The sequence below is a fragment of the Aegilops tauschii genome, chromosome 1 (assembly GCF_002575655.3).
Source record: "Aegilops tauschii subsp. strangulata cultivar AL8/78 chromosome 1, Aet v6.0, whole genome shotgun sequence".
Classification (NCBI taxonomy): Eukaryota; Viridiplantae; Streptophyta; class Magnoliopsida; order Poales; family Poaceae; genus Aegilops; species Aegilops tauschii.
Window position 1 is genome coordinate 429,461,300 of NC_053035.3, and position 24,840 is coordinate 429,486,139.

Below are 24,840 nucleotides of genomic sequence, written 5' to 3' on the forward strand. Positions count from 1 at the left end.
GTCCTCATATCCATCGATGCGTTGTCGCATCACCTCCTTTCTACCACGGTCCTGCTCGGCTATGTTTATCGGCGGCATGTCAAAGTTTGGCATATATCCGTGTGTGCGAAGGTGCTCACTCATGTCCGTCTGATTTCTACGGTGACGTCTGGCACATCTCGCACAGGGGCATGGTGGGATAATTCTCATTGGACGACGGAATATCTCCTTCAAATACACATCGGTTTTCGCGATCCACTCTGATGTTACTCAATTCCGACGGATAATACCACTATACATCCACTGATTATCTGCCATCCTCTGCTTTTTTGCAAGCCACACAACATAATTAAGGATTCATTTAAATTAATCACATCAAATTTTCAGTTTCTACCGCGTTTAATCCACCTACATCTCTAATAGGTAAAGATGGGTCCTAATCCCACCCGAGGATGTGTAGATTGAGTACGTTCTCCATTCTACCCCGTTCCGAGACAAAATTTCGGCAGCACCTCCCCGCTGTTCTCCAGATACACGTCTCGGCAAATAGCCGAGAGAATGTGCTCCGGAGAACAATGGGGAGGCGCCGCCGAAATCCTGTCTCAGAACGGGGTAGAACATGGAGAACATACCCAATCTACACATCCTCGGGTTGTCCGTGGAAAACGCTGGACAATCCGAAAGAGCTGCGGTGATAAATATGCAATTGAATGCATATTTATCAATGCAACCCTTTCGGATGGGAGACGCCTAGGTTACGCCAGGTGACTTGAGTATGAAATCTACTGATATGAAAAAAGGGAGGAGATGGACTTGTAGCTCACCCTCGGCTGTAGAGGAAGTAGTCGAACAGCAGAGGGATGCTCAGGGGGGCCAATGCGTCGGACAACGGTCACTCCGATGAAATGCGACACCACAAAGCCTGCAAATTCCATCGCGACAAAAAATTAGAACATCACAACTAATAGAGCATATTTAAAACATTTAAACATGCATTCATTTATTTTTGCATCATGTAGGCAAAAAAACTAACAACATTAACAATATATTCATCATCGTCATCACATATTCATCATCGTCATTATCACCTATTCGTCATAATCATTGATCCATCTCATTGAACCAAATTTTTTTGCAACATATGCAACATATAGCATCTCATCTAACCAATTTTTTTACTACCTATCTCACTATCTATCTAACTATCTAACTATCTACCTATCTAACTATCTATACAACTATCTATCTAACTATGTATCTAACTATCTAAATATACCTATCTAACTAGCTACAAAATTACTAAAAAAACACTAAAAAATACATAAAATTTTCACCTTCGAGAGGGCCGGCCGGAGTTGGGGCGGGGAGGCGCGGAGTCGGGGGGGGCGGCCGGCGGGGGGTCGGGGCGGGGCGGCCGGCGTGGGGTCGGGGCGGGGAGGCCGGAGGGGGGTCGGGGCGGGCGGCCGGAGGGGGGTCGGGGCGGCGCGGCGCGGGGTCGGGGCAGGGAGGCCGGAGGGGGGTCGGGGCGGGGCGGCCGGCGCGGGGCGCCGCGGAGTCGGGGCGGGGCGACCGGCCCGGGGTCGGGGCGGGGTGGCTCGGGGTCGGGGCCGGGAGGCGCGGGCGGCGGCGGGCTCGGGGTGGGGCGGCGCGGGTCGGTGGCGTGCTCAGGGCGGGCGGCGGAGGAGGTGGGCGGCGGCGGTAGGGGTTGGGGTCAGGTGCGGTGAGGGAGAGAAATGAGTGGAGGAGGAGGGTGGCCGAGGGGATAAGGTTGGCCCTATGCCGACGGCATGGCCATCGGCATAGGCTCGGCCCACATGTCAGCAGCCCGGGGGGAGTGGATAACGTGGACATATGCCGACAGCCCGGCCGTCGGCATAGATGGGAGGGCTATGCCGACAGCTAGGCCGTCGGCATATATGCAAACCACAATTTTTTGAAAAAATACTCCCACCTCGCCGGGGGGAAAAGCAATTTGACCTGTTTAAATAGTTCACTAATCCATACGTTATAAGCTCCGGTATTCATTAGACTTATATGAAGAAAATGGACAATTACTATGAACTTTTCAGTGCCCGGGCAGCCGGTCCGGTGCCCGAGCACTAAAAGGTTCACAGTGATAGTACATTTTCAATGATGAATACCGGAGTTTTTAATCAATTCAATTATTATATTTTTAGATTCTTAGTTTACCGTCTGTATGGGAGCCGGTACCCGGTGCGACGCCTGTGACACCGTGACCCTGGGGGTTAGGCGGTACGGGGGCCGTGGGGGGTAGCAATGCCACTGGAGCTTAGCCGTCGGCATAGATGGACATGCCACGTCCGGCGAAAGTCAAAGGGCTAGACCCGGCGGTCGTCTGTGTCAGGGATAGACAGGACGGGGTACCTGTGGGCGGGGGGGGGGGGGGGGGGGGGGGTAGCAATACCGTCCGTGAGGGGGTCCACACCCCGGAGACGCGTGCCGCCTCTTCGTACATGCCACCACACCACCCCGCATGTATGAGGGCCCGGTGCGACGCTCCGGTGGCATTGCTACCCCCAGGGCACCCGTCCCGCCTAACCCTGTAGCGTTAGACCACGAGATCTAGCCCTTTGACTTTACACAGACAGGCTTTGACCAGTGGAACTCTCCCCCGGTTGTGTTAAGTCAGCCCTAGGAACACTTTGGAGCAACATCCGGGCCAGACCCACAGCAAGATCCCCTCCGTGTAGACCCGGCGCGTCCGTTTCCCCCCTCATAGCGACAACAACTATAGCCCAAAATTTGTGGTAATTAGATTACATTACCAGCCTTCTCTCTCTTGTATATGTTCTATCTAGGCTAATTGGCTAGTATAATTGTTTTTTGCCCCTAGTTTTTTGATTTGTTTTTCTCCATGGACGTTGATTGATCCAGGCTATGGAGGTCATCAGATCCAGATAATGATGCATGCATATCAAGGTCACCCATTGCCATTAGACGTAGGTATGTCTTGTACTTTTCAGTTTTTAATGCAACACAATATGCTATTCGTGATACTATATTTCTTTCCGTTATACTCCCTCCGTCCTGCAATGTAGTGCATTTTTTTTTCAAAAGTCAAATTAAGCAAACTTTCACTAAGATTATAGAGAAAATTATGTATTTGAAGAATATCAAACACATATCATTAGATAGACCATGAGACATATTTTCATAGTATCTCTACTCCTAATGGAGCAATTGGTAGTCTCGCTTCCAGTTTTTTTTTAGTCCCACCTTTCATGGTTTTTTTGGTACCTCCTCTCACCTCAGACTGAGCCACCACGAACCGAAAAAACCTCGTACCGAGGCCTCAACCCGCCCCACGCACTCCAGTGCCTAACCAATGAAAAAAATCTACGAAAATTAACCAACGAAAAAAAACTACGAAAATTAACCAGCGAAAATTAACCCTAAACCAATCGCACGCATGTACGATCGACGTCTCCTGCCCTCGAGCGAGGTCTCCCTTCGCCACCGCCCTTCATCCCAACGCCGGAGAAATTGGTCCCTTCGCCGCCGCCGCTCCATCCCTTCGCCGCCGGCCTCCATCGGCGCTTCACTCGCTGCCCTCCATCGGACACGTCCAGGATCCGCCGCCGAACACGTCCAGGATCCGCCGCTGATCCTGGCGAGGAGACGCCGACGAGAGATCGCTTTGCCGCCGGCCTGGCACATCAAAGGCGCTTCACTCGCCGCCCTCCATCGGACACGTCCAGTATCCGGCCCGAACACGTCCAGGATCCGAGATATAGGTATTATTCGATACAGCCATGGCATCTCATACATCCATCGCATCTCATACATCTCATATATCCATCGCATCTCATACATCCATCGCATCTCATACATCCATCGCATCTCATCTCATACAGCCATCGCATCTCATACAGCCATCCCATGAACATTTTACTCCTAATGCGAGTGCTTTCACAGAGATGCTTTCACAGAGAAAGCCAATGCACGTGACTGCACTTCAGTGACCTGATACAGTTAAAGAGTAGATGCAATTTAGATGGCTTTCAGAAGTAGGAGAACTGATTTCTAACTTGTAACAGTATATAACCAGGAGATCCAGATACCTATTCTCTCTGATCACCACTTCAAGACATCCAAAATCTTGTGCTTCTGCCATACCTAATTAAATCAATTAGAAATCTTGTGTAACCAACCAGCTTCTGCCATACCTAATTAAATCAATTAGAAATCTTCTTTTAGGACTGCCATATTGTTTTCTGTTCTTTGAAGACATTGACATATAAAATGAAAGTTGAGGAACAGCAAATGATAATTCTATAACTGAAGGTTCTAATTTCTAATAGTTCACAGTTCCATATTACCAATAACACTTGGAGTCCCAGCCTGATTATTCACCAAAAGAAGTCAAATAAGTTTCTCCTATGTTGTACACATGAGAGTTGTATATCAATCAGTTATCCATAAATCATTAACTAAGGAGCACCCTTGACTCTCCGCCATCCAGCGCATATTATCAAAGTCATCCCAGTTGTCTCTTCCACAACTCAAAAGAATTACAAAGATTTTCATACAAAGTTTTCAACCTTATCAAATTCTGAACCAGCAACAGATTGACACTTACCTACTATTTTTTATATTATGAAAACACGAAGATAGTCTTGCCCACACACATTTGGGATTTAATCAGTGGATGCAATCAATGTATAAGTCTTCTATTTCTTGGATCAGGCCCAGTCTACATTAATATGAATAAATGCAGCTCTAATCTTTTTCCTTCTAAATAATAATTTGATGAAAGAGTGTGGCTACAGTTTACTTATTTTAGGGATAGTGGTTATAGTATACAGAGACGCAGCAAAAAGGCGGTGCCGACAGCCCAACAAACAGAGAGGGAGATACTCACCTAACATGGGTATAAGCTCCAGATCAGCCACATTAGGGAGCTTCAGATCAGCACATGCAACTCTCACTTCATATAACAATACTACACAGTAAACAAGCAAAAACGAGGTCAATTACTTCATGAACTGAAAGCTCTAAAGTTAATATGTAATTTTCCCTGAATTCTCAAGCAGGCATTTTTGCCTAAAGCCAAACTGGTGAAGATTTTTATACTTCAGTAAATTAGAGATATGTTAAAGTATCTTACAAGAATTACCTATGGTTGACACCTGCAACTGCTCATCGGATGCCAGCAGCGGGTAAAAACATTTAACTTCTTTTGGCTTCTTTGCTTGCTTTGGTGTATCATTGTTGCTCCGAGTGTGTCAGAAGCCAAAAAACTGATGAAATGGCTTCCTGGAGTATGGTGAAAACTCACGGTGTATGTTGCCGCTCTATTATAAAGATGATGGCATTAGCTACATGAAACTTTTAACTCCAGCATTAGAACAGGATAAACAACTCTAAAATGAATAAGTTCATACGCTGTATAATTAGTCAATAAAAGGATCAAATCCATACATCTTTTAAATAGTAAGTTCATAGTAATACAAATCTGCAATGACAATATCATGAAAAGGAGCATTACAACAGCTATTGAGTGTATTAAATTAAGGCATGCTTACACAATCAGCGAACATGCGCTCATTCTTGCTTGTCTTGAAGAGCGTCAAATGAAACTCCTCCTGCATAATGCCAACAAAGCAGAACCATGATCAACATTAAATGATTCACAACCTGAATACCATCAGTAGACTACAATGATTATATGAAAATCAAGGTCCTCAACTAGAATCACTGCAACACTGTCAGCTCCAAGATCCACATCAAGACCTTTCTTGTGCTGCTGATTGCAGTGACAGTTAGATAACACTTTTGAATCAAGGTCCTCCACTATAACCCGAGAAATAGACATGGTCAGGGTCAGGGTCAGTTAGATAGCACTTTTGAATCAATATAGACATGGTCAGGGTCTAGAAGCTTTGCTATTTCGATTGCGTAAGCCTTGTCACCCAGGGTGTAGATATAAATCTTAAACATATTTCTTGCTTCTTCCAAAAATCTACGGACGAAGGGTCTCAACTTATGTTTGGAGCATCAGTGGTTTACCTCAAGTATATACCAGTTTTACAAGAAATCCAGAATCAGTAGATAAAGACATGCTTAGACAGTGTGATGTAGGAAAACACCACGACCACACACAAAAAGGAATTTATTGCTACCTGTTGTGGTACTAAGACTGACAGTAGAATGGGGGTAGGTATGAAGAGGCAAGATCCTAGCTATGGAGAAGTTGTACACACAAGTTTTACGAGTTCAGACCCTTCGCGGAGGAAGTAATAGCCCTACGTCTCGGTGCCCAGAGGCGGTCGACTGGATTATGCGTGTGTGTGTGTTACAGGGGGTGCGAACCCTTGTGCCAGAGGAGGGGGATGGCTTATATAATGAACGTCAGGACCCCAACCGTCCCCCTGTTGCCAAGGGTTCAATGTACATAAAGATGAGGCGTTACTGGTAACCCCAGCCTTAAATGCCTTAATGGCCTTAAAGATTATAGAGTGAACGCTTGTCCGTTGCCGTTCCAGATGACTCCTGGTCTTCAATAGGTCGAGTGGATTCTTGTATGGTCGAGTGGTCGATTGGTCGAGCGACTTCAGGAAGGAGGGGTCTCCGAGTAGCTGATCGGTCGAGTGGATTGCACTCAACACCTTTGTTGGGTCCTCCCTGTTGTCTCTTGAGCTTCTTTGCTTCTAGGATAGTGACCTTGGATAGGGCGAATAGGTCAGGCCTATGACCCTACCCCAGGTCTATATCATCATCATTAGCCCCCGAATGGATTGAGGTCCGAGTGAAAAGAAGGTTGAAGTTGATCTCGCTTCGACTCTTGTGTTTCACAACTATTTATGTTTGAACGGAGGCCCATGTTGGAACTTCGGCTTCGTTTCAGTCACCTTGATCGATTCAGAAGTTGCCGATTGGATTTATAACGTCATCCGTCGAGTGTTGTTTTCGACGTGAAATCTTTGGCGCGATTGGTTACGGCGTATCCCGGATTTCACGGGATTCGAAATTTCGGGGAAGCGCGCGAGGCGGAGCGCGCCGTGGTAAGCGGGATGGATAGACGGGAGTGCCTCGAGCTCCGCGCCACCTTTTTCGCCACGTACCCCGCATGCGACTGTTGCGGGATTTGACAGGATCATCTGGGCCCACGCGTCAGCCACTCGGAAGTGGGTCTTTAAAGGTGACGGGGCCGAGGCGCCTGCACTGTGCGCGCCCATTCCTCTTCATTCTCCTCTGTTTCTCCACCGCATCCGGCTCCTCCGCTCTCGACGCCGCCGCTCCGTCACCATGGGGAAGGAAAAGACGGCGGCGCTGGAACGCGCGAAGAAGGCGACGGGGGCGGAGAAAGGCAAGAAGACGAATCGGGGGTCGTCGTCGCAGTCGGGGCTGCCGTCGGGTTGGATCCAGGGCGATTGGATCCGATCCTCGCTTCGGCAGGAAGATTTGGATGAGCTGGCTGAGTCCGGGCTGATCGTCCATGGAGCTGCGCAGTTGCCAGAAGGGGAGACGGAGCCGCAGACGCGACCGGGTGAGTGTGTTCTGCTCGCCACCCATGTCGACCGCGGTTTCTCGCTTCCTCTGCACCCTTTTTTCGGGGTTTCTTGAATTTCTTTGGGTCCCAACTCCATCATTTTTCTCCCAACACCATCACATATCTTGCCGCGTTCGTGTCCATGTGCGAGAATTTTTTGGGGTGTCGACCGCACTGGAGTCTTTTCAAGCACATTTTCACTATCCGCTCCCAGTCGGTGAAGAAAGAAAATTCGAGTGATGAGAAAACACACGTTATTCAGATGTGTGGGGGTCTGGGTATCCAGAAGAGGAAGAGGAGTTCTTTCCCTTCAATGACCCTTCCTGAGTCGGTCAGAGGTTGGCAGTCGACCTGGTTCTATTGCCAGGATATCGTGACTCCAGGCCAGTCGACTGGACTTCCCTCTTTTTCCTTCGATCGTGTTCAGACCCCTTCCTCGCTGAAAGTGACCGCCATGGAGAAGGTGGAGACAGCCATGCTGGTCGAGAGGGTGGTCCAGTTGATCAACCAAGGCGTCACCGGCATGGATTTGTTGGAGGTATTCCTTAGTCGGCACATCCAGCCGCTCCAGGCTCGTGACCACTCTATGTGGATGTATTCTGGAGCCGGCGACACCGCTCGGGTTCATCCAGAGGAGGTGCTGGCCAAAACAGTGGCCCAATGGCTGAGGAGTATTACAGGAAACAAAGACAACCCCAGGGGCGCCAGGAGAGTCAATCCCTTCAGCGACAGTAATCAGCTAGACAAGGTTCGGCCTCTACAACCGATTGCATTTGGGTACATTTTCCGACCATTCTTGAATCCGACTGACTTCCACTCGACTTCTTGTCTTGTAGGTTTATACCGAGATGTACTCGATGGCCAATGATGAACAAGCTCTGGAGCAGGGTCATGAGGGCGAGGACAGCGCGGAGGAGAGTGGTGATTGGGAGTCGCTGGACGACGATGACGAAGAGGAGAGCGACGAGTCGGACGACGAGGAGGTAGTCGACTCACCGCCTTGTGCGGAACGTCGATCCAAGCAGCACCATGATCCAGCGAGCAGGCGCGGCAAGACTGTGGCCTCGAGCGCTCAAACGCAGAAGCGTGCTCGATCTTCAACTCCGGAGCGGATAGAGAAAATCGCCAGGCAGCCTAAGATCAACCCCTCAAAGGCTCGGAAGACCTTGCCTAAGATTAAGATGGATGTTCCTGTTGCCTCTGGGTAAATGTTCTTTCCGTGTTTTCTTGCACCGACTGATTCTTCTGTTTTGACCGAATGGATTGTAAACTTTTCCAGCCCAGCCTCTGCCGTGACTGATATGGACATTGACAAGATCCCAAACGACGAGGAAACCGATGACGCGGCTACCTCCAAAGCTAGTAAGTCCGCTCGACTCGAATTTATTCTGTCGATTGGATTATTCGTCAGTTGAATCTCTGATGTTTCCTGTTTGTTGCAGCTCCACGAGACGTTGTCGTGCTTCCGGATGATGAAGAAGAAGTGCCTCTGAGGGAAAGGATGAGGGGGGACAAGGAACCAAGCTGGAAAGCGCCTGTGGTTCAGGTTCCTCAGTTGACACTGATGCCTGGGACGGCGGTCGAGCGATCCACAGATCCGGCTCGGACCAACGTCACTTTCGCTAACCCGCTGTCGACTGATCACCCGTCAGGGTCGGCTGCTCAGACCTCTGCTGCTCCAGTACAACTCCACGCATCAGACCCAGTGGCTGCTTCGACTGCCCTGCCATCATCGCTTTTTACTGCGTACCAAACTCCAGACGACCCGTCGAGTGCTGCCAAGGAAGCTCTTCTTCAGCTGAATCTTGTGATGGAGCAGTTGAAAGTGGTGCACGAGGCCAGTCAGGTGGTCTACAACGCCAGCGCTGCTCTGCAAACCAATGTCCAGGTTAGTTGATTTCCGACTGATCTTATTTCTCATCTGATCACCCACTGGGTTGTGTCTGTCTTAAAGTTGTATAGGTCTTCCACTTGAGTCGACTTGGATTGAGTCGAGTGTTTTAAACGACTCGTGCTGGGCAGACCATGCCAACGTGCCCCCACTGGGTGTAGTCCTCGAGACCGCGGTCGACTATTGGCAGTCGGCCGGGGTTCGAGAATCTACCCCCCCTTTTTTTACGACTCGTGCTGGGCAGACCATGCCGAGTGTTGAATCAAACCAGTGGGGGCACGTTAAGTGCACCCACTGGGTGTAGTCCCCGAGACTACCGTTGAATGTTTGATTTGGCGGTAGTCTTAGAGCAACTTTTACTGTGATTGTCTTTTGTTTTTGTCAACTGATATATCTTATACGCCGACTGCAGAAATCTTGTGATCTTGGGGCCTAACTTTTTGAACTGAACAATTAGCAAATCAGCCTCAATCTTGATCTGGAACTGGCCAAGAAGAACCTCCAGACCGCTCGTGACGAAGCAGCTATCATGGGAGGTAACCAATCGTCAACTGTCCATCTTACGACTAGCACTTTTCCGTGTGTTTTTTAGTCACTTTGAACCGAGTGGCTTCGCTCGAACAGATGTGCGTAGTGAAAACCGTCAACTTCAAGCTCGTCCGAAGAATGTTGTTTCTTTAGAGAAAATAAAGCAGGCTCTGGAGAAGAAGGATCGGGATCTTGCTGCTGCCCAGAAGGAGGCGCGAGAGAAAACGGCGCTTGCTGATAAGAAGCTGGCTTCAGTCAACAAGTTAGAAGAAGAGAACCCTAAACTGAAGACCGCTGTCTCTGGTGCCAATCGGGAGGTCGAGCAACTGAAGAAAGACAAGGACAGGCTGACTGATGAGATTGGAAACATCAAGGTCAAGAAGGGCGAGCTAGAATCTTATCTGAGCTAGCTTGCTGCAAAACTGGTCTTAAAGCTTGAAGGTATTGTTGTTCGACTGACTTGTTGCTGTCGATTGATAGGTCTTACCATATTGTCGACTCACTATTTACTCGACTGTGCAGAACTTTGACAGGACTTTGAAGCAGAAACTGGGCGGGTCGAGACAGGTCTCGATCCCATAAATTGTCCAGTCAAAGACAACATCGCAATGAATGTGCTGCGGTTGGATCTCGCATGGACAACGCAGTTGCTTATCTTGCCCGTCTGAAGGCGGCGATGACTCGGGTTGATGCTGAACTCTGGCCTCAGGCGGAGCTGTCTCAAGACCTCGAGTCTCTGATGGCTCGACTGAATCAAATACCTGACCGAGTGCAAGAATGGAAGAAATCATCTGCTCGTTGCGGCGCTGATGTCGCCCTGTCATTGGTTCGAGTGCACTGCAAGGATGTCAAAGAAGACAAGCTGGCAGAGCTCAAGGTTGCGAACACCAAAAAGCACACTTTCCAGTCCTTCATGGATACTTTCCTTGACGCCGCCACTCGCATCGCAGACAGCATAGACCTTGACAGGTTCTTCGATCCAGCCAGTCCTTCAACTGACGAGTGATCAAAAACCATTATGCTTCACCTTTATTTGCCTCGGAATGCCGAGTGATCGTGTAATCGTTAAAATCCTTCGGGCTTGATGCCCGAGTACTTTAATCCGTGGTCTGGAACCTTAGGATTTATCTGAACTTGGTTTATCTCTGAATATGCTTGTGTTTGCCTTTGAGTGGAACTTGTTCTTCACTCGGAATAGTCTTTGAACTTGTGCTTCAGCTCTGAGGGGAAGGTAACAGTCGACCTGCACTTTGTCGTCCTTGCGGATCAGGATGGAGCGCACGTTGTACTTGTGGCGCAGTTCTGAGGAGAAGGTCGCAGTCGACCTGCACCTCGTCGTCCGTGCGGATCAGGATGGAGCGCACGTTGTACTCGTGGCGCAGTTCTAAGGAGAAGGTTGCAGTCGACCTGCACCTCGTCGTCCTTGCGGATCAGGATGGAGCGCATGTTGTACTCGTGGCGCGGTTCTGAGGAGAAGGTCGCAGTCGACCTGCACCTCGTCGTCCTTGTGGATCAGGATGGAGCACACGTTGTACTGGTGGCGCAGTTCTGAGGAGAAGGTCGCAGTCGACCTGCACCTCGTCGTCCTTGCGGATCAGGATGGAGCGCACATTGTACTTGTGGCACAGTTCTGAGGAGAAGGTCGTAGTCGACCTGCACCTCGTCGTCCTTGTGGATCGGGATGTGTTTCAAACTTAGGCGAGTACTGGACCGCAGCTAAGCCCCCGAGTGAGAGGGTTGCTCACCACTCGGTAGGATTTTTTAAACTTAGGCGAGTACTGGACTGCAGCTAAGCCCCCGAGTGAGAGGATTGCTCACCACTCGGTAGGATTTTTAAACTTAGGGGAGTACTGGACTGCAGCTAAGCCCCCGAGTGAGAGGGTTGCTCACCACTCGGTAGGATTTTTTAAACTTAGGCGAGTACTGGACTGCAGCTAAGCCCCAGAGTGAGAGGGTTGCTCCCCACTCGGTAGGATTTTTTAAACTTAGGCGAGTACTGGACTGTAGCTAAGCCCCCGAGTGAGAGGGTTGCTCCCCACTCGGTAGGATTTTTCAAACTTAGGCGAGTACTGGACTGCAGCTAAGCCCCCGAGTGAGAGGGTTGCTCCCCACTCGGTAGGATTTTTTAAACTTAGGCGAGTACTGGACTGCAGCTAAGCCCCCAAGTGAGAGGGTTGCTCCCCACTCGGTAGGATTTTTTTAACTTAGGCGAGTACTGGACCGCAGCTAAGCCCCCGGGTGAGAGGGTTGCTCACCACTCGGTAGGATTTTTTAAACTTAGGCGAGTACCGGACTGCAGCTAAGCCCCCGAGTGAGAGGGTTGCTCACCACTCGGTAGGATTTTTCAAACTTAGGCGAAACGGATTCGCAACTAAGCCTCCGAGTGAGAGGCTTGCTCTTTACTCGGCAGGATTTTTCTTTTTTGAAACTTAGGCGAAGCGGATTCGCATCTAAGACACCCACTTGGGGATTTAGAACATATAAAAAAGGAATAATAATCATTTAGGAGACTGTAAAACTGTGTCTTTGATAATCAAACTAGAAGGTATTTCTTATTACATCTCAACAGTCTGAATGCTTAAGTGTAAAAGGGGCGGAGCAGCTCCGCATTCTCTGCGCCGGTCCTTAAAGAGGATGAGCTATGCCGCTCAGCGCCGCCGTCTTTCTTGTGCTCGACATTGTAAAGGTGGTATGCTCCGTTGTGGAGTACTCTGGTGACGATGAAGGGGCCTTCCCAAGCAGGAGCAAGCTTGTGTGGTTTCTGTTGATCCACTCGAAGAACCAAGTCTCCCTCTTGAAATGCTCGACCCCTCATGTTTCTGGCGTGGAATCGACGCAGGTCTTGCTGATAAATGGTCGACCGGATCAGGGCTATCTCTCTCTCCTCTTCTAAGAGATCAACTGCGTCTTGCCGAGCCTGTTCTGCTTCATCTTCTGAGAAAAGCTCGACTCGGGGCGCATTGTGAAGCAAGTCACTCGGAAGTACAGCCTCAGCTCCATAGACCAAGAAGAATGGAGTTCGGCCAGTCGACCGATTAGGAGTTGTCCTCAATCCCCAAAGCACTGATGGAAGTTCATCGACCCATGCGCCTGCTGCATGCTTGAGATCACGCATCAATCGGGGTTTCAGTCCTTTGAGAATCAATCTGTTTGCTCTTTCAGCTTGTCCATTCAACTGGGGATGGGCAACTGAAGCATAATTGACTCGAGTGCCTTGGGAAGCGCAGAAGGCTCTGAACTCATCAGAATCGAAGTTCGACCCATTATCTGTGATGATGCTATGCGGAACACCATATCTGAATGTTAACTCTCTGATGAAGCTGAACGCAGTACTGGCTTCAAGATTTTTGATAGGCATGGCTTCAATCCATTTGGTGAACTTGTCGACTGCCACGAGTACACGAGTGAAGCCACTCCTACCAGTCCTCAGAGGTCCAACCATATCTAACCCTCAGACAGCAAAGGGCCAGACAAGCGGAATGGTCTGAATGGTCTTCAGGGCTGATGCAGGCTTGTGAGACATGTTGGAGAAAAACTGGCAACCTTCACATTTGTCGACTATTTCCTTCGCCATTTCATTTGCTCGTGGCCAATAAAATCCTGCTCGGTATGCTTTGGCCACAATGGTCCGAGAGGACTCATGGTGACCACAGGTCCCCGAGTGGATGCCGTTGAGGATCACTCGACCTTCTTCTGGCATTATGCATTTCTGGCTGACTCCAGTTACACTTTCTCTGAACAGCTGTCCTCTTATCACAGTAAAGGCTTTGGATCAACGGACGAGTTGTCGAGCCTCTTCTTCATCCTCTGGGAGTTCCTTCCTAAGAATGTATGTGATGTACGGCACTGTCCAGTCGGGAGTGATGACCAAAACCTCCATGATCAAGTCGACCACGGCTGGGACTTTGACTTCAGTCGGATCAGTGGCACTCTTAGGTTGTGGGGGCTCTTCCGTGAAAGGATCTTCCTGAACTGAAGGTGTATGAATATGTTCCCAAAACACATTACTGGGAATGGTCTCTCTCTTGGAACCTATCTTTGCCAAATCATCAGCCGCTTGATTTTTCAGTCGGGGTATATGATGGAGCTCTAACCCCTCAAACTTCTTCTCTAACTTTCTCACCGCATTGCAATAGCCAGTCATAGCTGGGCTCTTGACGTCCCATTCCTTCATTACTTGATTAACCACCAAATCTGAGTCACCGTAGACCATTAGGCGACGGACGCCGAGTGAAATGGCCATACGCAACCCGTACAGAAGTGTCGTATTCAGCCTCATTGTTGGAGGAATCAAAATGAATTTGAAGAACGTAGTTGAGCCTGTCTCCTTGGGGGGATACCAATACCACCCCTGCACCCGAACCGTTCAGCATCTTGGATCCATCAAAGAACATGGTCCAATGCTCCGAGTGAATCTGAGTCGGTAGTTGCTTCTCAACCCACTCGGCGAGGAAATCTGCTATTGCTTGGGACTTGATCGCTTTCTTTGCCTCAAACTTGATATCCAAGGGAAGAAGTTCAATCGCCCACTTTGCCACTCGACCAGTTGCATCTCTATCGTTCAGAATTTCTGACAATGGCGCGTCGCTGACGACTGTAATGGAGTGATCAGAGAAATAATGTGCAACCTTCTTCATGGTCATATAAATTCCATAGACAAGCTTCTGATAATGTGGATATCTTTGCTTGGATGGAGTCACCAACTGTTGTGGTACTAAGACTGACAGTAGAATGGGGGGTAGGTATGAAGAGGCAAGATCCTAGCTATGGAGAAGTTGTACACACAAGTTTTACGAGTTCAGGCCCTTCGCGGAGGAAGTAATAGCCCTACGCCTCGGTGCCCAGAGGCGGTCGACTGGATTATGCGTGTGTGTGTGTGTGTTACAGGGGGTGCGAACCCTTGTGCCAGAGGAGGGGGTGGCTTATATAGTGAACGCCAGGACCCCAGTCGTCCCCCTGTTGCCAAGGGTTCAATGTACATAAAGATTAAGCGTTACTGGTAACGCCAACCTTAAATGCCTTAATGGCCTTAAAGATTACAGAGTGAACGCTCGTCCGTTGTCGTTCCAGATGACTCCTGGTCTTCAATAGGTCAAGTGGATTCTTGTATGGTCGAGTGGTCGATTGGTCGAGCGACTTCAAGAAGGAGGGGTCTCCGAGTAGCTGACCGGTCGAGTGGATTGCACTCGACACCTTTGTTGGGTCCTCCCTGTTGTCTCTTGAGCTTCTTTGCTTCTAGGATAGTGACCTTGGATAGGGCGCATAGGTCAGGCCTATGACCCTACCCCAGGTCTATATCATCATCACTACCCCCCCCCCCCCACACACACACACCCGCTATTTATAATATTCTTGCCATCACACAATGGTCATTTCAAAAGTGAACTGCCATTCCATAGGTGCGTATGGGGAAATTCGAAAGCAAGGCGGGCGAACATCAACCAGAAGAGGACGTAACTACAGGTATGATGCACTCTACCAGATATACGTACAGTTGCGAGACCTGCATTTCTGACAGTGACAAACTATATGCATAATGTGTTGCAGGCCTTATGAGCGGGAGAAATGATGAAGAATACAATGCAAGCATCATACCCGTAGCTGAAAATGTTGACAATAGTTACACGACGAAACCAGGTATAATACTGTGTGAAGATTGGTTATAAATGTTGCCTCACGTCCATTTCTGACAGTGACAAGTTGTATGCATTATGTTATGCAGTCCTTACGGGCGGGATAAATGTTGGAGACTACAATGCAAGCATCATACCCGTAGATGCAAATGTTGACGATAGTTACACGACGGAAGCAGGTATAAGACTGTGTGAAGATTGCTGATAATGTTGCATGCATGCTTTGTCGCCAGTGTGTCATTGCTCTTGTATTCATCCTGATTACAACTCTACAGATGGAAAAAGATTGCTACGGCTTGGAGGCCATCGTGATGCTTCCTTGTCGGCTCACGGTGAGCTAACACTGGATTATGGCACACATGTAGCGCAAGATTCATATGGTACTGACTCATCCTCAATTCATGTGACATAGTTAATAATTATGGGTGTTCACCTTCATGTACAACATACCGTATATTTTGTTGATTGGTAAGTTGTAGGGCGGGAACCTTTAAACGACGGGATGCCGTCGTCTTCTGAGAATAATAAGGATGGTACGACTAAGCTACGAGATGAAACTCAAGGTATTCCCAGGCATGCTTATCCAGCTTCCAAATCTACGTTTTCAGTAGCGGATCAGTGAGGTTTAGTCCATTTTCCGAGATGAGCTTAATGGGCTTTCTGGTTTTACTTTTAACGTAATGCAGATGACACAACTTCCGAGCAGCATGCAACATGAGCTGTATTTAATGAACGCAAAAAATACGCTAACGAAACAAGGGAGCAGTTCAACGCACAGAGCGTGCAGCTTATCGGAAGAAAAAAGAGGAGGATATGGTCAGGTTACAAGAGGAGAATCAGCCATCCCTTTCAAAGACTGGTAAGTAGTTTAGCGTGAGTTTGCTGACTACTCTTGGGTTTATATAAATTATTATTTGAAAACGTATAGTATGCAAATTTTTCGTTATAGTAACCTGACTATATATTACTCCTTAATGTGCAGAGTTCTGGTTTCGTAGATGTTGTATCAACATGATCTAAGTGGTTTGTAAACATAACCTGAATATATCTGGCCTCACTAAACATAACCTGAATATACATAAAATGAACAGAGAAACCTATTGCACATACTTTTTTTATTCACTAACTGTCATACATGTTGTACATATGGTAGACCATAGGGATCTTATCAACGCGCGGAGGACCACCGTGGATACCCTTACGGTAAACTCACGGAAGAATCAATCTGCGTCCTTAGGGTTATAATATGCATTTAATTAATTATATTTGATTAATTACTTTACACTTCATTTTTTATTGCCCCGTAGCAACCCAAAGGCATTTGCCTATATAATGAATAAGTTGTTTGGTTATCATGGCCCTACATTGTTAAATAACTATTATTGATAAGTGTTCATTGTCTCCTACACTTTTTTATCTATGGTACATGTGGCCATGTTAATTTTGTACAAAAAAAATAGCTACCAGATTATCACATAGGAGTTAGGATGTTCTTAATTAAATAACTTTTTTCACTGATCTTTATTATACAAAAGAGTTAGACTATATGTGATGTTTTTTGGTAAAGATTGGTCTGCATTTTTTGGGCAGCACAATTTGGATTAGAAGCGAACGACCGTATCAGATTGAAATCAGCCTACGGATGCTCCAGGAAACAATTTTGCTTTTTGGATAAATTCATCCCGAATGCTTCAATCTTGCAATTCGTATGCTTGCGAGTGCTGAAGTAGAGAGCACTACAGGTACAAGAATGCTTGGAAACAAACATTTTTTCGACTTGCAGTTTCATTCTCAGGCACGGGCCCTCAGACACTCTTGGATGGATCAAGAAACACGCACCGCAGTGCTGATTGACAATGTCGCTGTCCGGCCGTTTCCTAAATATGATGCGTTCAACTCTAACATTGTAAGAGACTCATTCTTATCATTTATTTTGCTTATTATATTAGCTACTAACATGTGTCTATTTACCGTAGTATCTACTACCATTTGTTTTGGTGGATTCTTCATACGGACTACTTGTACTCGACATGGAAAGTAGGAGGGTTCTCCCAACTGATCCATGTATCGACGCCTATGGTGGACCATACAACTTTCATAGCACTGAAACGAGGAAGGAAATCACAATGTTGAAGCAAGTGTTCAACAATGTGTTGCAGATGAGGATCCCTGGTTGGAATACCAATCTCATGGACTGGTCACCGTACGGCATATCTTCTATCGGCAGGCGGTAATATACTAAATTGATCACATACATTATAAGCACACCGTTATAGTTTTAATATAGTTACTTTTTTGTAACAACAAAGACTCCGCTTTCCTTGTCCTACAGGAAATGGCCCACCAGAATGGTACTACTCATTCTGGTAGGATGACCACTCACGTAAGTACACAATAACGAGGTTTGTCGTGCAATTTATTTTTATAGCAAATTATTAAATTATTTTTTCCATCTTTTATAGGATTCAATACAGCTCAGAAAGAACATGATGGTCCAGATGTTGACAATCAAAAACAATGAAGCAGCTGGAAACATACCAGCTGAAAGCAGAGCGGCCTTGAGGGTTTTAAACGACTGACTATGGTCAGATGCATATTCATATGTCGCAAATAAATGGCTACTACAGCTCTGTTAGGGATCGAATTGAGAATTATCTATTTGGCAATACGAATAACTATATAATGCATTGGATTATATAGGGATTGACTATTCGTCATCCTGTGTGAGGAATAGTTATTCTTCACCCCCTCTATTTTACCATCAATGCACCGTAATTTTACGTTCCGTAAAATTTGTCTTATTTCCGACATAAAAAGAGACCGTAATAATATATATAATCGTCGTAAAAAATATTTCATGTTATGTGAAATTACAAACGTAAAAACATAGTGTAAAATACACATAAACTGCAAATTTTCTTGCCTTATGACCTATATTTTTATTTTTTATGCCAAATTTTACGTAGTGAATCAATAGGAATGTAACTATTTGAATTCCAAATGTAATTTAATTATGATATGATCGTAAGATTACCTCGGGTTAAGAATAACTTATTCTGCACCCTGGATGATGAATAGTAACACTATATATATATATATATATATATATATATATATATATATATATATATATATATATATATATATATATATATATATATATATATATATATAGGTTTAAATACTTTTTGGTGTTTTGGATATATTAAACATTGGTTTTGTGACGCACCCTATAATTCCTCGTATCGTATAACTCCATCCAAGATATGTGAACTAGAACTCGAAATATCACGTCAATGAGAACAGTAAAGTCATAAACTATATATTTGGCAATAAGAACTATATATAACTATCACGTCAATGCCTACTTATCAACATCAGCGCTAAAAGAAAAGCAGTTGTCGTAAATCATAGGCTGATGGAAAGTATGTACCTCATGTTCAAGTCTTACTGAAATCCAACGATCATTTCCTGCATGCTTTGCCTGCAAATTAAAGTGGAACTTGACCCTATTAGAATGATGTAATGGACTCAGTTATCAAAATTTAGTTGAGCAAACTCTTACATGAGAAGGCTTCAAGGCTCCCCCTGATTGTACATTCACCAAGGTTTAGTTGATCAAGAAACACATGTACTTTGAAAACAGACATATGTAATACTATACATTAGGCCCAAGGAAATCCCATGTTACCAGGAGCACGACGAGTACAAGAAAGAAGAAAATATGTCATACCAGTCGAACGGGGTGTATTCTAAAAGCTTCATGTCGAATGTCTTGTGAACTCATACAAATAACTACCAGATCAGATGTGTGTCTACAAGCTTAACTTCATAATAAAAGCTGCCAAATCAACACATCAAAAGATTACTACAATGAGTTAATATAAAGTCAACCAAACAAGTGACATAAAAGGCCAAAGCATTATTTTTCAGTGAGAAAAGAAGTGAACAAAAAAATTCATTATTATTTCACCGTTACCAATTTAATAGTTGATATGTTTGTGTGCACGCCGTGAATTTTCTATTGCGGTAGCTAATCTTGGCATGCAAATCAATGATAAGTTCATTATTTAATTAATACAAAAATTTAATTATTTAGAAAGTTTTAATTCTTGCCATCTTTTCTAATTTATTAACATGTGTGCATTTGATCTCAAAAGGAAATAGATCTGCAACATACAGCAATATATGGTAGGACTGGAATAGCCATGATCTCCTACCTATATATGTTAACCTCTGCCATCCCTCCTCCCCCTCCTTGCTCTCCCTTCACCCATCACATATAGCATAGGATCAAATTAGCCAGACCTGGAGGAAATTTTTTCGAGGAGTACCTTGTGTAAGCTAGGAGCATCAAGAAGGCGACTTTTGCTCCGGGTATGAACATTTCTGGATCTGTCTCTTCTCTAAAAGTATAATAGTTATTAGATCATGACCATGTTTTCTTCAGGTATACTACAATTGATTGTAGATTTAATCAAGCAGTCCTATTAGGTGGGCTGCAACTGAAGACAAATATATTCATCATATATTTTAGGCTGCATAGCCAAGCAAACTATTTTCATAGCCAAGCAAACTTCCACCACAACATGATGAACCTCTGTCAGCATATTTGCACCTGATGGACCCCCCATCCAACTTCCACCACAAAAACCCAAACTTGTAGAACATAAGAGATTGGCTGCAATTGTTTACTTAAGCAAATATGTAAAGTTTAACGTAGCCCAACTTTGCTCCCTTGTTTAGCAATAACAAAAATATTTGCTGCTCTTGTTCTTTAAATACACATGTACCCCATGATCATACTGAATGCTAAATTATTCAGAATGACTGTATTACAAGCTAAAAATCTCAACTGCTCAAGAGTTATATAAACTGTCCATTTAAAGAGGACATGGTGAACTTTTAGATGGAATTAAAAAGGACATTTACTTCTAAAAAAAATTGTTTTTAGTAAACTAGGAACAATGGCAGTGAACCAAGCAAGTTCCATACATCATATTACCATAACTGAAAAATTGGGTGCAAGCAATGTCTACTAAAAGAAATCAGATTTTGTAATATTACTAGCCCTTCAAATACGTTGACTGATTTTGCCTAAATTTTGTCTTTGCAAATTGCCTATTTTTCTTGTATGTGACAAATCTGGTGCCTGCATCATGTGTGTTTAAACGTGCGCGGCCACTATATTTTCCTGCACTCCTATTGCACAATGCCTGTGTCACTGCGAGGCTGTGAAACTATACTCCACTGGAGTGTTTTACTTTTCAAAAAAATAATGATTTGGCCCCAAAGCAGGCACAGACACTGTTGCCAAAACAAAATGTGTGGTATAGTTTCATCTTAGTATCATATATTTTGTGTCTGTTTGGTCCTTTTATCCTTGTTATGTAGCTGGAGCTAAACTCCAATTAGGTGAACGTATGTCTACAATTTAAAAAATGGAAGTAGTAGTAGCAATTTGTACAGGGAAATCAAAGAGCCACCACGACACCAAAGTATATTCATAAGAATTTTGATTAAAAAAAGATTCTTATGATTAAAAAAAGAGACTGATATTCAACAGCCAAATACATTTGAACTTATAAATTTGCTTAACGCCATTGTTTTTTTAAACAATGCGATTATACCATAATTGAGCTTAGCAATAGTAATATTTCATTTGAGGAAATCATCAAGCAATATAGGTTTTAGATCTCATTTAATTAAATTCAAAGTGTTTGCTATAAATTATTTGGAAAACCATAATCTCTATGGCTCTTATTACTAAACAGACTAGCCTGGTACTGTTTTATATATGAAATTGGGGTTGGCTATTTGGATCCTAGCCAACCAAGACGACGATGCATTTTGCTTCACGCGTCCAAGAAAATTTAACAAATCAAACAGTCTGTTTGTCTTACACAGTTTGTGCAAATATCATCAAGCTTAACATATATAAGACCACTCACAATATCACAAACCCCCACACATATATAATCCCAGGCTTGCATATCCGGTGCAGTGATTATTCGATATAAACTTGCGAGTACATGAACCTACTACTACTAAGCTACTATACTAATCAAGTCAAATTTTCTTCGAGTTGCTACCGTGTAGTCGTGTAGAGGATGTACCTAGCTGGGCAAAGTCGCTGGAGTCTGCTCTGTCTCAGGCTACACCACCGTGGTCGTGTCTTGGCCATCGGGGATACGTCTTCGCCCTGGCCCTGCCTGTGAGGCCGGGTCACGGCGCCTCGATACATCAGCGAGGAGGAGATCAGGTCATGGAAGCAAAAAAGGAAGAATTTTCTTCAAGTTGCTACCGTGTAGTCGTGTAGAGGATGTACCTAGCTGGGCAAAGTCGCTGGAGTCTGCTCTGTCACCGATGGGCTGCAGCAGTTCCACGCCCCCTTGTGACGTAAGGCTGCTCGTACTCAGTCGATGTCGACCTTGCAAAAGATTGATTATGCATTAGGTGCATCTGTGTTTTGATTGCGCAAACAACAAAATCAGAAGGTTGTTAATTGCCATCTTTCAGAAACAAAACATTTAAGATTATTTGTTTGTTAATTTAATCAGGCTGCATATAACAAGTACAGTTCTGGTAAGAAAATTCAAAACCAGTACAGTACATCTTGACAAACTTAAAATTCAAGAATGCTTCTCTTTACTTACATTACACCACCTTGGATTTAACCAGCGGTCACGTGTGGATATGACGGAATGAAACATGGACTCTCTCAAGAGATAGTAGCCCATCCACTCAGAGATAATGACATCAACTGCAGTTCCAAAAACAATACACACAACAATGTGATCAATACCCAATATACATCATAGCTTCCATATTCTGATTAGACTTGGAAACAAAAAATCCCCTTTCAAGATGAAAGACTTGGCCATTTTATTGTTAATAATATTGTTGGGATATCACTCCACCAGCCAACACCAGTACTTTCAATTGTTTACCCTCCACTCGGGAACGAAATAATGGAAGGGGGATTCAAGAAACGAAAAGACTCGCCTTTCTCCGGCAGCACAATGTCCTCCATGGTCCCCTGAATGACCTCGACAATGTCGGCGACCCCGTTGGCGCGGACGAGCTTGCGGGTGTGCTCCACCACGTTGGTGGCCTCGACGGCGTACACCTTCCTGGCGCCGGCCTGAGCGCTCCAGATAGCGAGGTTGCCGCTCCCGGTGCCGACATCAAGAACCACCTGACAGATCCACCGAATCAATCAAGCCGGAGCCCCAAATTACAGCAAACCTCGGACCTCCGGTGATTCGCGGGGACGGGGGAGCGGGGAGGGGCCGTTTGTCTCACCTTGCCGCGGAAGTGGGGGGGGTTGCGGAAGACGGTGGAGTGGTAGGCGATGTAGACCACAGGCTGCACCACCGTGACCCGACCTCGTGGTGGTGCTTCTTGCCGGCGATGTAGACCACAGGCCGCACCACAGTGACCGTTTCTTGGCCGTCGGGGAGCCTTCTTCGCCCTGGCCCTACCTGTGAGGCCGGGTCACGGCGCCTCGATACATCAGCGAGGAGGAGATCAGGCCAGGGAAGCAAAAAAGGAAGAAGTAGAGGAGGAAAGGGGTCGGATCGGCGTACCAGAGCTTCTGGCGTTGCAGATCGAGGCACCCCGCTTCGGATCCACCTTTGAACTCGCCGTAGACCAGCACCGCCACGGATCCGAACGGAACGTGACCGGATCCAGCACCCGCGCCTGGGCGATGAAGCTCGATGCGTGCGTCCCCATCAGTCGAGTCACACACGGCTCGCCGGAGACTGGTGCAGTGGTCGGCGGGCGGAGTCACGCGGTTGCGGGCTCGGCGACGCGCGCGGCAATGCGGCGGGGGGAGGTGAGAGGGCGAGAGGTGGCGAGTGAGTGGAGAGGAGAGGTGAGTTAGCCGCAAGATCTGCCGCGGCATGGGACTGATGCGGCGGTCGGCGGGTAGAGTCGCGCGGCCGCCAGCTCGTGGACGCACGCGGCGATGCAGCGGCAGAGGGGAAAGTGGGAGATGAAGTGAGTGAGTGGAGGGGAGAGGAGCGAGTGGTTTGGATAAGGTATGCGGCAGGGGATGGGGAAAGGCGAACCGCGACGAGTGAGCTGAGAGGCCAACGGGCCAGGTGGGCTGTCGCGCCAGCCCGTGAGGCATTTGTGCTGCGCCTGGCCGTGCCATGTCTGGCCCGTGTAATGCTGGTCGGGCCGTGCCGTGTCGGGCGGGACCATTTGTCCACATATACTGTGGATAATCCCTCAAAAAAATACTGTGCATATAGATATTAAAAGTATACATACCTCAGAGAAACAATAAAAGTGTATAATATTAAACATGGTTCATAAAAGTAAATATTTTTTATACTTATTAAATATACCAAGGGTATCACAAAAAAATATAAGAGAAAACACAAATATACTTGGTTGAAGAAGGTTTGTTTGCATGTTTTTTTCTTTTGTTGGACAGTTTTCCATAGCCTGCATAAATAATTTAAATAATTTTCAGATGACTACTTACTTATATATGAACATTATAGTTTGTTGTTTTTCCCGAATTTTCATGGGGTAGGACATTTATTTAAACAACATATATTTCTATAATATCAAATAGGTTTTCTTTTTTGCATAGAAAAAAATTGTGTTAGTTTCACTTTTATTTTTATTATATATTATATATAATTATATGATGCAGTAGGAAATATCATTTATATTTCATCATGGTATAGTTGTTATTAGCGCTGGGATGAATTTTTTTTGTAATTATTTTTTATACCTCACAAAATAACATATATATTTACAGTATTCATACCTCACAAAATAAACAAATTTGTATATATATATATTAAACATGGTTCATAAAAATAAATATTATTATGCTTATTACATATACTAAGGGTATCACAAAAAAATCATAGAAAAAAGAAATAAACTTGGTTAATGTTTGTTTGTTTGTTTTAGTTTTTGTTTGACAATTTTCCATAGCCTATACAATTAATTTAAAATAATTTAAGCAATTTTAGACGCCTACTTACTTATATATGAACATTATAGTTTGTTGTTTTCCCCGAATTGTTGTGTTAGTAAAATGATTTAAGCAACATATTTTACTAATATAACCAAATGCTTTTTTATTAGAGAGAAAACAGTTGTGTTAGTTTCACATTTAGTTTTATTACATATTATATATAATTTTATGATGCAGTAAATTTATTGATTATATTTCAGCATAGATATAAATTGATGGGTTCCGGCGTACGCACTGATGCAACGATGACAGACCACACTGAAACACCACAAGAAGAGATGCATATAGCTAA

The 24,840-nt window shown here is 45.4% G+C and overlaps 1 protein-coding gene across 2 annotated transcripts; it reads right to left on the reverse strand.

Moving 5' to 3' along the window:
- Positions 1–3,062: 3,062 nt before the first annotated feature.
- Positions 3,063–23,547, reverse strand: LOC109743552 (protein arginine N-methyltransferase PRMT10-like). 2 transcript variants are annotated; one of them, XR_005756496.3, is made up of 14 exons: positions 23,134–23,547; positions 22,850–23,028; positions 22,550–22,742; positions 22,201–22,307; positions 21,661–21,974; positions 19,765–19,950; positions 19,278–19,385; positions 19,110–19,178; positions 18,978–19,028; positions 5,526–5,585; positions 5,117–5,294; positions 4,862–4,942; positions 4,062–4,116; positions 3,063–3,963 (listed from the first exon to the last, which is right to left on the reverse strand). XR_005756496.3 is itself a non-coding variant. In XM_073500328.1 (14 exons), exons 1-5 carry the CDS (start codon positions 23,279–23,281, stop codon positions 21,960–21,962), a joined length of 642 nt encoding a protein of 213 aa, XP_073356429.1. In that variant the 5' UTR covers positions 23,282–23,547; the 3' UTR covers positions 3,063–3,963; positions 4,062–4,166; positions 4,862–4,942; positions 5,117–5,294; positions 5,526–5,585; positions 18,978–19,028; positions 19,110–19,178; positions 19,278–19,385; positions 19,765–19,950; positions 21,661–21,959. The 2 variants fall into 2 exon arrangements, 1 of the variants encoding a protein (XP_073356429.1); XM_073500328.1 differs by having other exon boundaries at positions 4,062–4,166.
- Positions 23,548–24,840: the final 1,293 nt, after the last annotated feature.

Excerpts from the sequence above, each read along its gene's own strand:
- LOC109743552 (XM_073500328.1), bottom strand. The coding sequence starts at position 23,281 with ATGGGGACGCACGCATCGAGCTTCATCGCCCAGGCGCGGGTGCTGGAT. Across the intron at positions 22,743-22,849 it reads CCCCCCACTTCCGCGGCAAG|GTGGTTCTTGATGTCGGCAC; the intron begins GTGAGACAAACG and ends TGGATCTGTCAG. Across the intron at positions 22,308-22,549 it reads CATTGTGCTGCCGGAGAAAG|TTGATGTCATTATCTCTGAG; the intron begins GCGAGTCTTTTC and ends TTGGAACTGCAG.